Raw genomic sequence first — 12,945 nt, forward strand, 5'->3', positions numbered from 1 at the left:
CAACTCCGTGGCTGTTCTTGAATGGCCCAGCCAGAGCCCTGACTTAAACCCAATTGAGCATCTCTGGAGAGACCTGAAAATGGCTGTCCACCAACGTTTACCATCCAACCTGACAGAACTGGAGAGGATCTGCAAGGAGGAATGGCAGAGGATACCCAAATCCAGATGTGAAAAACTTGTTGCATCTTTCCCAAAACGACTCATGGCTGTATTAGATCAAAAGGGTGCTTCTACTAAATACTGAGCAAAGGGTCTGAATACTTATGACCATGTGATATTTCAGTTTTTCTTTTTTAATAAATTTGCAAAAATTTCTACATTTCTGTTTTTTTCTGTCAAGATGGGGTGCTGAGTATACATTACTGAGAAATAAAATGAACTTTTTTGATTTTTGGAAAATGGCTGCAATGAAACAAAGAGTGAAAAATTTAAAGGGGTCTGAATACTTTCCGTACCCACTGTATATTGATATGTATCTCTCACAGAGAGACAGAGCAAACAGAGCAACATTAGCTTTCATTTGAATATGTGTTTCTGGCCTACCAACGTATGTAAGTCCAATATTCACTCTTAGCTCTGTTTTGGTCTCCACCAACTCCTGACTGAAATATCTGGCTCCAACATGTTAACTAGCAGGCTGCTAACTGTTTCTGCAGATGTTCCTCTCTTTTTCATTCCTTTTTGAATGTACATAAATAGCTCTGATTTACTAGAGTTCAAATTATTGCAGAAGGTGTGGCTAGTGGGGTTTCCAGAAATCAATGAACCCATTTACCCCACCTGGGGTATGCAGGGTAGCAGCACTTTAATTAGACCACCAATCTGAAAGATCGAAGCGGTTAAAATTGTTATGTTGAGGCATTTGCTTAGAGATGGTAATGAGGTTTGGAGTGCTTAAGGGCAGGGTTAGGATCTGGAACGGACTTCATCTCTACCTACCCTCAGCCCCCAGCACGTACACACTCACTTAAACACAAACAATTCCCTAACACCCCCAACCAATCTGATAGCAGAGAAGTGCTTTAGGCATTACAGGTTAAGGCCTCATCTAACACCCATGGGAAATCACGGCAAAACATTGTAGGGAGATGCAACGTGACTGATTATATTGGTGTGAAATAACAGTGAGGTACAGACAGACAGCAGAGAGAGAGAGTAAAGAAATAGAGGATGGACCCACAGATAGAGGTTAAGTTAAATAGAGTGAAAAATTGACTTTAGAGAATAAAGCTAATATTGCCCCCTCCCTGATTTTCTGCCCTTTAGTGTGATGATCTGCTGATGTTTCTGGCTGCCTGCTCTGTCTGACTGTTGTTGTCCGTCAGAATGTCAAGCTGACTGTTGTGTTTACTGTCTGTCTGCTTCACTACCTGACTGCTAGAGCTTGTACTGTATGTTAAAAGGTATGAGATTATGTGTGAGTCAGTAAGTGTTATAAATGGTGTGTGTGTGTTTGTGTCCAGGGAGTAGATGCTGAGGCACTCATGGGGGAAAAACTGGCACTCCCTCCCTTATACCCTCTTTCCATTCACCCATTCATCCAGAATATATCTGGGAGCCTAGAAATTTTTAGAGTCACAGTCCTTCTAAGTTGCCTTGAACATTTTTACTCCACGTCTGTATTTATTTTATTAACTTAGAACCAATGACTTGACAAATTTTGTAATATTAACATTAAAGGGTCATTACTCCTCAGACCATCAGAGAAAATACCTTTTTCCCTGGTATTTTCCCCCTACATCCCTCCATCACTTGGGAGTGAAAGACAAAGGAGAATTGGAAAATTGAGGGGAAATTGTGAGAGAGTGAGTGAGAGAGAGAGAGGGAGAGAGAAAGAGTGAGCAAGGCGAAGACAGAAAGAGAGGAAGAGGTGAAGAGAAAGGCAGAGGAAAACAGATGTGGTTCATTGAAGCGGCACTAGCCCACAGTCAGAGACAAAGACCTGAGAGCATGAGTGCATGATCCTCAACTAGCACATTGGAAATTACGTGTGTGTGTGTGTGTGTGTGTGTGTGTGTGTGTGTGTGTGTGTGTGTGTGTGTGAAAGAGAGAGAGAGAGGGGATGTAAGATGTGGAGAGACTGGAGACAGTCAGAAATAGCACTTATAGCAAGGAACTCACACACAGTCAAAAATATTATTACAAGTATTTTTTGTTGGAGGTTGGAAGCCAAACAGCCCATTCATCACCACGCAGATTAATATCTCAAGGTTATTTTGGAGCTATGGCCTCATCATCCTGGTGGGTTAAATGCCTCAATGCTAAATAAATTCCACCAGATAAAATCAATACATCAATGCCAATACACAGCTGCACTTTAATTGTTTTGGATTCCACTGAGTATTGAATAATTTGAGTTTTGCCTCCAAATGATTTGCACAGGTTGTGAACACTAAAACAGTTTATATTTGGTTAATGTGTTTTTACAAAAACAAAAACTAACTCATATGCCTAATTTCGAATGTGTTTTTAATGTTAGAGTTTGTTCCATCTGTGAGGGTAGAGGCTTGTGGCGGCTCACTGCTGCTTAAAGGATAATACCATTTTTTTATTAGTACCATTCCTGTTCCAAGCTATATTATAGACCCTTTAACCGCAGTGAAAGCAGGCACAGGACTGTCAGACACATCTGAACGGAAAAGGAAAACAGAAAAGTGTGCCTTGCCTTTCTAGCTCTCTTTTGTTGTTAGATGTGGTTTGTTTCGTATTGATGTGGCTAACTGAAACCATATAGGTAACATGACATGACATTGCAAATACTTCACTCCAAGTGCAAAGGAATTTAAAGCAATACTTAGACAAAGACATTTTTGGAAGTTTGCTTATTCTTGCCAAAAACTGGTTGACGAGATCCATCTCTGTCACGTTAATGCTAAATATGAAGCTACAACCTGGAGATGGTTAGCTGAACTTATATCTCTTCTTTTGTTACCTTTAGACCTTTTAAGTCAGGCTAGCTATTTTCACCTGATTCGAGTCTTTATGCTAGTGTGTGGTATTTTTCTTGTCATCTTAACTCTAAGCGAATAAGTGTATTTCTAAAAATGTCAAATGATTCCTTTTAAATAGATATTGAATCAAAATGAAAAGATTTGAAGCGGGTTATAACAATATCAGCATAATGTTTAGCAAAAATATCAGACTGACATTTTCTTGTGCTTAGTTCACTTAAACGTTGTGCTGGTAAGACTCATTTTACTGTTTTACGCTCTTTTAAAAGTATTCTCTGTGTTCCAACAAAGCTTTGTATAAATGAATGAATGCTGGTTAGTCTTTTTTAAATTTAATGAAGTTGTTGCTATGATATATATATATATATATGTACACACACACACACACACACACACACACATATATATATAAATATATAAGTGATTAGCAGTAACTAACTTTAACCAGTGCGTACACATTCTTCACATTATGTCCATTTTCAAGTGAGAGAATACTGCAGAATTACTTGCAGTTGCTGCTTGGCCTTGATGACATTTTGCTAAATTCAGCTTTTCAGTGATAATTACTTTTGTGTTTATGTGTGTGTGTTTATTTGAGAGGCTCATTAGAAAAGCACTGATAGAGACTGTACTGAAATAATTATTACCCCCCCCCACCCCCCCCACCAACCCCATTTAACAGTGAGAAAGAGAGAGAGTGAGAGCAGTGAACGGCAAGAGAAACAAGAGCAAGAAAGAGAAGAGGTGAAGGAAGGAAAGACATATCAAAAGAGAGGCAGTGACAGTAATAGGGTGAGGGGGGAGAGTGATGGCAGAGAGGGAGCGAGAGAGAAATTTAGAGAGATTTTACTCATTAAAAAGAGGAGCACAACAAGGGGAGATGGCATTAATCAGAGCTCTGTGCTAATGAGGCATTTACTCATTAGGTTGAAATAGAGAGGGGCCAAGGAAGAAATAGAGGGGAGAAAGGGGGAGGGGGAGACCAAGAGGAAAGAGAGAGCACAGTGTAAATGAATAGAGAGGAGAACTTGAAAAAATTAAGTAAGAGAGGGAACAATATGAAGGGAGGTGATAGTCAAGTGTGGATACAGAGGGAGGATACCTAGGGCAGGTAAAGATAAAAACAAAGTAAACAGTGTAGAAACAGACCCAGGTGTTTATGTAAGAACTGAATCTTCTATTTAAAGTTCTGCCATTTGTGTTTTTCACTAAAATAAATTACATTAAATCCTGCTGGTGAAAAAGTATTTCCTCTTGACAGTTTGTGAGCTTTCCTACCGTTTCTATGATTATTTATCCCTTCATTCCTCGATGTTGTGGTTGTTAAACATGATAGTCCCAGGGAAAATGTACTTTGAGTGGGTTTTTGCCTCATGGGGGAGATTATTCAATACTCTGCTATGCTTTTATTGGTTGGAATTTTTAGATTTATGGTTAATCTACCATATTTTTATTTTTGGTGGTGGGAGGGAGGGGTACCTTGGTTAAAAGATGTATCACCATAGAGAAAATTAGCAAATGATGTGAAAGTCATTTTTTTTCTCAGCGTGCTTTTAAGAGCATTAAGGCTTTTCATTGGACTTGTGGCAAAGCACTGCAAGAGCAGACGTGCGTGTGTGTAAATTGTGCATTTGTGAGCGTGCGGATAAGTGTAAGTTTGTGGGTGTCAGTGTGGTTTGCTTGGCTGTCTGTGGAATGATATATGTACCTCATTGCTAAGTGGGTCCGTTATTATGTGAATTATTTAAACCAAGACGACTATCATAACTGATTTACTGTGCGTCTTTCAGGCTTGTAGAATTAAAAAGATTGAAGAGGAGCCAAAGCAGATACCCTACATTGCAACTGCAGGGGCCACTGCTATGTGGTCTTTCTCTGCTGCTGTGAAGTAGAACTGAAACAACGAGGGACAGAAAATGCTTATTTATTTACTCAGCGTCGGTTATATTGTTCTTTGCAGCTTCTGGCGGTAATTTGAAGTTATCTCTGCCTGTGATGCGCCTGCGTGTGATGTGGTGGACAAGCTGAACAAATAAAGAGAATAAAATGTCTCCATATCTGTAGAACAGCAAGACTAAGAGTCTACAAATATGCTAGCAGCTCTTTGAGGACATACTAAGACACAGGAGTGCTTTGAGCTAAATGTTAATGTCAGCATACTAACATGCTACTGACATGCTCTTGTTTAGCTGGTAGTCGTTACCATGTCCCCATCTTTATTTGGCAAGTCAGCATGCTAACAGTTGCTATTTAACACTAAAAACAAACACACAACCAAATCAATCATGGTGCGCTAGAGGAAAAATCAGGGGATTGAAGTCATTTGGATTTATTCATTATATTAATTGTTTTGTGCAAATCCATCTTGTAGATGTTTCATATTCATATATTTCATGGGATAGTTGAAAACATGACAAGTTGGGGGATCACAAAATTGTTAGAATTTACCTGCTGGGCACTATGGATATCTGTCATGGCAATCCATCACAATTTCACACAACACTAAAAATGTGGTGATAAAGCAAAAGGCAGGGCATCACCAATGTCATTTGGACTCATTATCTGGGGACCTTGAATGTCTTTGCAAAATTTCATGGCAATCCATCCAGTATTTGTCAAGATGTTTCAGTCTGGACCAAAGTGGATTGACCGACATTGCTATTTATGGAGCCACAGTGCTATGGTGGCTATTACTCCCTCTGTAATGTTGCCACATTCACATTAATGGGCCTCTCAATTTTTAATGACACCCATAGTTTTGGAATTGGCCTGCTTAGGAGAAATAAATGAGGATAGCAAATCATAACTTTGCCTAAAACCAAAACAGTAACATTTTAGTTACTGACCCTCCCATGACATCACGCCTCTCCTGTCTCTCTTAGACTGAAATCATCATATAAGAGCTATTAGTGTCTGAAAAAAAACCCATTATCAAAATCAAACCTCTCTCAAACTCTCTCTTTTTCTTCTCTCTTGCTTTCTCTCTCTAGCCTCCTCCCATCATTCTTCTCTCTCCCATCTTTATTGTCGTTCTCATAACCATGCCTGTACGTATGATTCAGATCTAATCTGAGTGATCCCAGATCATTCAAATAATAAATCTAAGATCTATCTTTAGCTAGAGCCAAACCCCTCTTCTCTCCTCTCTCTCTATCTATCTCTTAGACCTCGATATGACAAACTATTTGATTTTAATTAAAACTTTGTTAAAACCTGCCCTGACATCGAGCCTTCTGTCGCCTTGTTCCTGATCTGCCTTATGTTTGAGAATGTAATTCAGCTCTCTCTCTGTCTGTCTGTCTCTCTTTGACTCTTTCTTGCCAGGACTCTGACCTTGTCCTGACGTTCAACCTGTCCATGCATCGCTCCTGGTGGATGGAGAACGGCCCGGGGTGCAGGGTGACACCCATCACCCCTCCACCCTCCTGGGCACCCGACGACCACCGATATATATCTATATCTGGCTGTCTGATGGATTTTCAGTTCATAGAGGTGGCTCACTCCTCGCTGCAGATTCTCCTGGCTGTAAGTACTTGAGCTGAATAAATCATTTCTGGTATGCACTCTAATTTCAAACTTGAGTACCTGCATGTGTGATACACACTGTTACATCTCGCCGTTTGGCTTTAAACGACCTTGTAACTAACAGGAGTGACCTGTCACTCAGTGGGTGCTACTATATCTAGCAGTTCTAAACAGACATTTGTCTTCATATTTGTTATTTTAGTTTTTAAAAATTGTGTAACATTTCACAAAATACTCAAAAGACTATTTTTTTAAGTCTGACACGAGACAGTAAATTAACCTCATATCTGTGCTTTAAATATATAGCTGGAGTCAGGATAATTGATTGATAATTAAGGGCATTGCCGCTCAGGTGGTTAACCTCAGCAACCAGGCTTCATTCGGTCCACCTCAGCTCCACCTCTTTGCCCATTTTTGGATTAGCCAGGAGGAAGTGAGTCAGGCGCTGCCAAGATCTCTTCTGAAATTCAGTGTATACATGTCATAAAACAGGGATTTGGACCCAGAAGCAGAAACACCAAGGAAAGCAAGTTCAGTTTTCTAGTTTTATTATGAGAACACAAAAGGTACAACTTTACGGTGGGTGGCAGGCAATGTCCAAAGAAACCAAGATGGAGGTCCAGAACAAAAACACTCCAACAAGTCAGAGGTAATAACTCCAAAAGTCTACAGACAAAGGAAAAGCAATAACTCCAGGCTGGGAAGGCTGGTGAGAATCGCAATCCAAAATCCACTGCTAAACTAACATAGAGACAAGGGAAGCAGGCAGAGACACTTGACACTAGAACGCAGATGAGCTGACATTGGACAGTGAAAAAACACAGACTTAAATACACAAGAGGGAGGTGACAAACAAGGCACAGCTGGAAACAATCTGGGAAAATACTCAAACTATTGGGAAAACATAAGAGCAGGAAGGGAAGTGGCCAGAAAATGAATTGAAAGGAAGATACCAAAGTAAAACAGGAAGCACAGGATGAATTAATAAATGACAAGACAAAAACATGGTCTGTTACAGAGAATGAGAAACACAGAGACATTAAGTGATTAAAAAACTAAAAAAGGAAATACAAAAACAAAAATCCTAATCCGTGACAGTTTGACCCAGGAAGCAACATTAGCATTCATTTGGAGTCGAGGCTCTAGCCACCCAACAAATGTTAGCCCAATATTCACTCTCCTTGTCATTGCTTTTTTGTGTCCACCTACTCCTGGAGGAAATATCTGGCTCTTTAGCTGCTAAATGTTTATCAGCTAGTCACTAACATCTTCTGTCTGCTCTTTGGTGCTGGGCAGATAGCATGTAGTGGGTTTATTCATGCTTTTTTGCTGCATGAATCGATACTGAGAAAAGCCTTGATCCTGAACCAAAATACTAAGTTACAATCCATAAAACCAAAACAAGAAAACAAGGCGCTTAAAGATGCTAACAGTATTTCCTCCATGGGGATTTATACTGATATTCTCATTTTACTTGCAGAAAGAAAGCAAACAATTTCCCTCAAATATTGAACTATTAACTGTTCTACTTATAGTTATGACACTAGCTGTTGATTAAAAAGTCCAAGTCTCTGTGCAAGTATTCGTGAAAAAAAGTAAATATGCAGTAGTTAAATTCAGTGCTTTTTGTGATGTATTTTCTGTGTGCGTGTGTGTGACACAGTGCTTTGAAAAGAATGCAGTTATTCAGTTGATGTTCTCTATAGTTACACTCAGTAGTACATTAAGTTTAATGTATTCTAAAGTGCAATACAACCAAGCCAACTTCTTTGTTGCTGTGGGTTAGGGAATTGTGGGTGATTGTGCAACATTGTGGTATCCGTTTTAGAGAAAAATAAAGCATCTAGGCTCCATTAAGTTAATAACTTTATACCCCCATTAAAATCGAATGGGCTGGATAAGCTGCTTTAGAGACTCTCTTTATCTAAGTTTTTGTTTTGTGTCTCTCTCTCTTGCTCTTTATATCTTACTTCATTGTAACAAAAACAATTTCCTTCTCTGTTTCCCTCTGCCTGTCTCTTACCCTCGCCCTCTGTATTTCTTCCTCTCCTGCACTGTCAAACTGCGATAATTAGCAGGATCAGAAGAGACAGCAGAGAAAAGTAAAGAGTGAGAATGAGGGAGGCCTGTCACTTTTCATCCTAGTCTCCTCTGTACTGTGGCTCTGGTTTTTCGGAGCGCGCACACACATGTGAATCCAGACGTGCATGCAATAAACAAACTGACTCTTTAATGTGACTGCATGTGTCATTGCACCAACAGAAAGAGAGAAAGAGTTTGGAGATTCAGTATATCTACCACTTTTCTGCATCCTCCTCCCTCACTTGGCATGACTGCTTCTCTCTCTCACCCGCTTTAATCATGCACTCCCCGTCAATCGATAGTGGTACTTATAGTGTGGCTGAGTGCCAAGCCACCACACAGCTGTACCACTGTCTCGCTGTAATTGGTGTGTGGAAACACTGTCATGCTCCATGAGCACACACTCAACAGTGTGACTGGTTCACTGGCTGTCTGGCTAGCTGGTTTTCTGTAATTGGTGGAAACGCTGTCAGGGTCCTTAATATCATACGTTCAACCAGTCGACTGGCTGAGTGAGGGCTTAGGTTTGGTTGGGTTTGACTTTAAGATGACTGGTTGTCTGCATGTTTACTGGTTACCTGAATGGTTAACTGATACTTGACTATGGGGGAAAAAAGGCGGGAAAGGGAAGAGTTGTGACTGGTACGGAAAAGGACACATATTGATGGACAGGAGAGAAGATCTTTCTATGAAGATACTGTACGTCAGGACAGTGTGTGGAAGTTAGAATAGCGACTGAGACATTTCAGCTGTCAAGGTCTTCAGCAGTGATGGACTGGTTCGCTTGTCTGACTGGTTTGTAGTTACAGGTTCATATGTTGTAGAAGTTCAGGTATGACTGCACACCAACTCTTGTAAAGTTATTCTTTGTTTGTACACAAGATAAAGTTTATCTCATAAGAAAATTACACGTTTCACATGTTCCCACAGTTCAAACATTTCATATGGATTATATGTTAAACTGATTTCTAATTTACTGACTTGTAGTGTTACAAGCTGATGGGTTTGCAGTGAATTATAAAAATAACACAGGATGGATGGATTAGATTTCCAAACAAATAAGACAAAGGAATTTCTTCACAATTTGGTGCACAGTATGAGGATTTCTGCTGAAACAAAGCATAGGGCTTCTCCAGGGAGATCCAGAGAGTCTTCACTGAAATGTAGGCACCATCACTGCCAGACTGTAGCACAGTGGGAGAATGTGCGAGTATGGTACAGTTTTTTCCCAGCTTTATTCTACCTGCTAATAACACTGAGTGATGATTAAATTATATTTTACAACAATAAACATCTAAGAAGAGGCTTCCTGCTGGCTCCTTGGTGTAGAGTGCATGCTTACAGGTAATTTCGGTGATTAGCATAACTTCAGCCAGAATGGAGGAACTAATCAGTGAAATCACCTACTGCTGTTTTTTTTATGTTGGAAAGGCAACCTGCATTCACTTCACTCAGTTGGATAACCTTCACTTTGAAATGTTTTGGGTCCATGTGGTGAAAATTGTCTTTAGCTATGCTGCTTGTTTGCATGTTGCACCTATTACCAACACTGAAACAGTTCACTGAGAGAATGGGCACAAATGACAACCACTTTAGACATAATACTGAACAATAACAACACCCATTGCCTAACTTGTTTTGCACCAATGGGCTCATATTCTTGACTTTCTGGTGCAAAATCCACAAATGTTGAAACAGTTCTGTCAAAATAATCTATAACCAACAGGCAACATAAACTTTTAAGACAGCCATGAAGCTTTGCTCACCATGCACCCTTTCAAGGTAACCATCTCAGTTGCAGATAATTTTTTCGTACACCAAATATACTGTATGCCTGATACAAACAAAAAACAAACAAGTGGCAATGCCAACCCAGGACCCTGTCATGAGGTGATGAAGCTGATGGGACTGTCACTTGTTTTGCAAGTATTAAGACATAAACCAAAGTATTGGACAAATCCAAACTTCACCTCATTGATTTGTTGCTTATTGTTGTGCTATTGTTGATTTTCTGTGTCAATAGCTGTTTGTCTTGTCTTTAGTCTTAATGTAGTGTAGACTCTGCATATTTTCACTGCTATTATTGTTGATGGTATTTTCAGTGCTTTTACTCTTAACGTTTGTGTTTTTAACTATTGTCTAATTCTAATTCTGGTATATTTTCAGAAATGTTATCAATATTCACTCCCTGTCAAATAAAGTAATAATAATAATAACTAGAACTGCAAGCAGTTGTAAGTGGGGTCCAAGCCTCCTGGCGCAAGCCGCCCCCCCTGGCCCCGCGGAGGGCGCGTGAGTCGGCCCAGGCCCGCCATGATTAATTGTCCCATAATAACCCCAGAACCATGGCGGGCCCGTGGAGACAAAATGAGCAGAGTTATAAATGAAAGGGGCTTGCGGTCCCGGACACCAGAAATGAATGTATGTCTATGGGAGTGGTATTTGATTACCAATTAATAGCGCCACATAGAGGCCGATTGACGCCAAATTTCACACAGCCCCTCGGGATGGAGTGCCAGATAAGGTCCAAGGTGTAGATTGCAAAGGTAAGGTCTGACATGACATCCTGTTTTTAGCGTTTGCGAAAAGATTTGTTGGCGTATAATTCGGCCGTTTTTTGTCGGATCAAAATTCCCTCTACAAACTTTCTTTAGCTCGGTCCAGAAATGGTCCGTGCCAAGTTTTGTGGCGATCGGACTTGCGGCTTCGGAGAAGCGAAAAGGAAAACGTCATCGCACAGAGTCTTGTCCTACACCATAGAAATCGGCAGCATCCCCCAAACACATAGACATAAAGTTTATGAATGTGCGATGTAGTGGCGCATAGTTATAGGGCAAAATGTCCTTTGGTTCCAAATCCCATTGAAATGAATGGGGTATTTGAGCTTCGATTATAGTGCCACCTTTTGGCCGAATTACACCAAAATTTTCAGGTGTCATGAGGGCCTCCAAATTTGGTTTGAATCGGACTTGTGGTTATGGGGATATAAAATGAATGTAAGTCAATGGGATTTTTTTTGAGTAGCGCCAACTAGCGGCTAACTGCACAGCCCTTCAGGGGGGTGTGCTACATAAGGTCCTCAAGTTTGGTGTTGATCGGCCATTCCTAACCTGAGATCTGACATGACTGTTTTTAGCGTTTTTCTCAAACATTTGTTAGCATATAATTGCGCCATTTTTTGTCGGATCAAAATTTCCTCTACAAATTTTATCAGCTCGGTCCAGAGATTATCCGTGCCAAATTTGGTGTCGATCGGACTTGCGGCTTTGGAGGAGTTAATTAAAATAGGTTTTTCAGTTTTTGCGATGTAGCGAAAAAAAGTTTAGGTGGAAATGGGCGTGGCCTATAGCATTTTTCTTTTTTTTTAAATTATGATATTTTATTCGTTAGCATATATCTTACTATTAATACATTAAAAGGCAATAAACACATTCCGAGGAAATGAAAAGGGTAGGAGTGATAAAATAAGATAAGTGAACTTTAGCTGATGAATATTGAACTTTAGCTGAACCTTGTTTTGTTTTTTTGTTTTTTTTTACGTGGCCTATACAGTGGGGGAAATAAGTATTTGACCCCTTGCTGATTTTGCAGGTTTGCCCACTTACAAAGAATGCAACAATCTACAATTTTAATCATATGTACATTCTAACAGTGAAAGACAGAATCCCAAAGAAAATTCCAGAAAATCACATCATATGAATTTATAAAAATTGATAACCATCTGATGAGGAAAAACAAGTATATGACCCCCTACCAAACAGCAAGTATTCTGGCTCCTACAAGCCAGTTAGTCTTTCTTTAAGACACAGCCCCAATCCCAACCAATTGTCTACATCAAATCCACCTGCCTCACCTCGTTACCTGTATAAAAGACACCTGTCAACACCCAAACAACCAGCATCCAACATCACCACCATGGGCAAGACCAAAGAGCTTTCTACGGACATCAGGGACAAGATTGTTGATCTGCACAAGGCTGGGATGGGCTACAAGAGAATCGGAAAGCAACTTGGAGAGAAAAGATCAACTGTCGGTGCAGTTATCAGGAAATGGAAGAAGCACCACACCACCGCCAACCTCCCTCGGTCTGGGCCTCCACACAAGATCTCGCCTCGTGGGGTGTCCCTGATCATGCGAACGGTGAGGAATCATCCCAAAACCACAAGTGGGGAACTGATGAATCAACTGAAGGCAGCTGGGACCACAGTTACAAAAGAAACGGTTGGTAACACACTACGCCGTTATGGATTGAAATCCTGCAGCGCACGCAAGGTCCCCCTGCTCAAGAAGAAACATGTACAGGCCCGCATGAAGTTCGCCATTCACCACCTGGACGACTCAGAAGAGGCCTGGAAGAAGGTGATGTGGTCAGATGAGACCAAAATAG

The 12,945-nt window shown here is 40.4% G+C and overlaps 1 protein-coding gene across 2 annotated transcripts in view; it reads left to right on the forward strand.

The window, feature by feature from the left end:
• nkain2 (sodium/potassium transporting ATPase interacting 2) overlaps positions 1 to 12,945 on the forward strand; it is a 103,020-nt gene that overhangs the window by 65,837 nt on the left and 24,238 nt on the right. For both annotated transcript variants that reach the window (XR_006826797.1, XM_046060972.1), the window contains one exon: positions 6,276 to 6,476. Coding sequence is in view for 1 of the 2 variants with exons in the window: in XM_046060972.1 (XP_045916928.1) it covers positions 6,276 to 6,476 (201 nt within the window). In the remaining variant the exon portion in view is untranslated. The remainder of the gene's footprint in view (positions 1 to 6,275; positions 6,477 to 12,945) is intronic.

Source organism: Micropterus dolomieu, linkage group LG10 (assembly GCF_021292245.1).
Source record: "Micropterus dolomieu isolate WLL.071019.BEF.003 ecotype Adirondacks linkage group LG10, ASM2129224v1, whole genome shotgun sequence".
Taxonomy (NCBI): Eukaryota; Metazoa; Chordata; class Actinopteri; order Centrarchiformes; family Centrarchidae; genus Micropterus; species Micropterus dolomieu.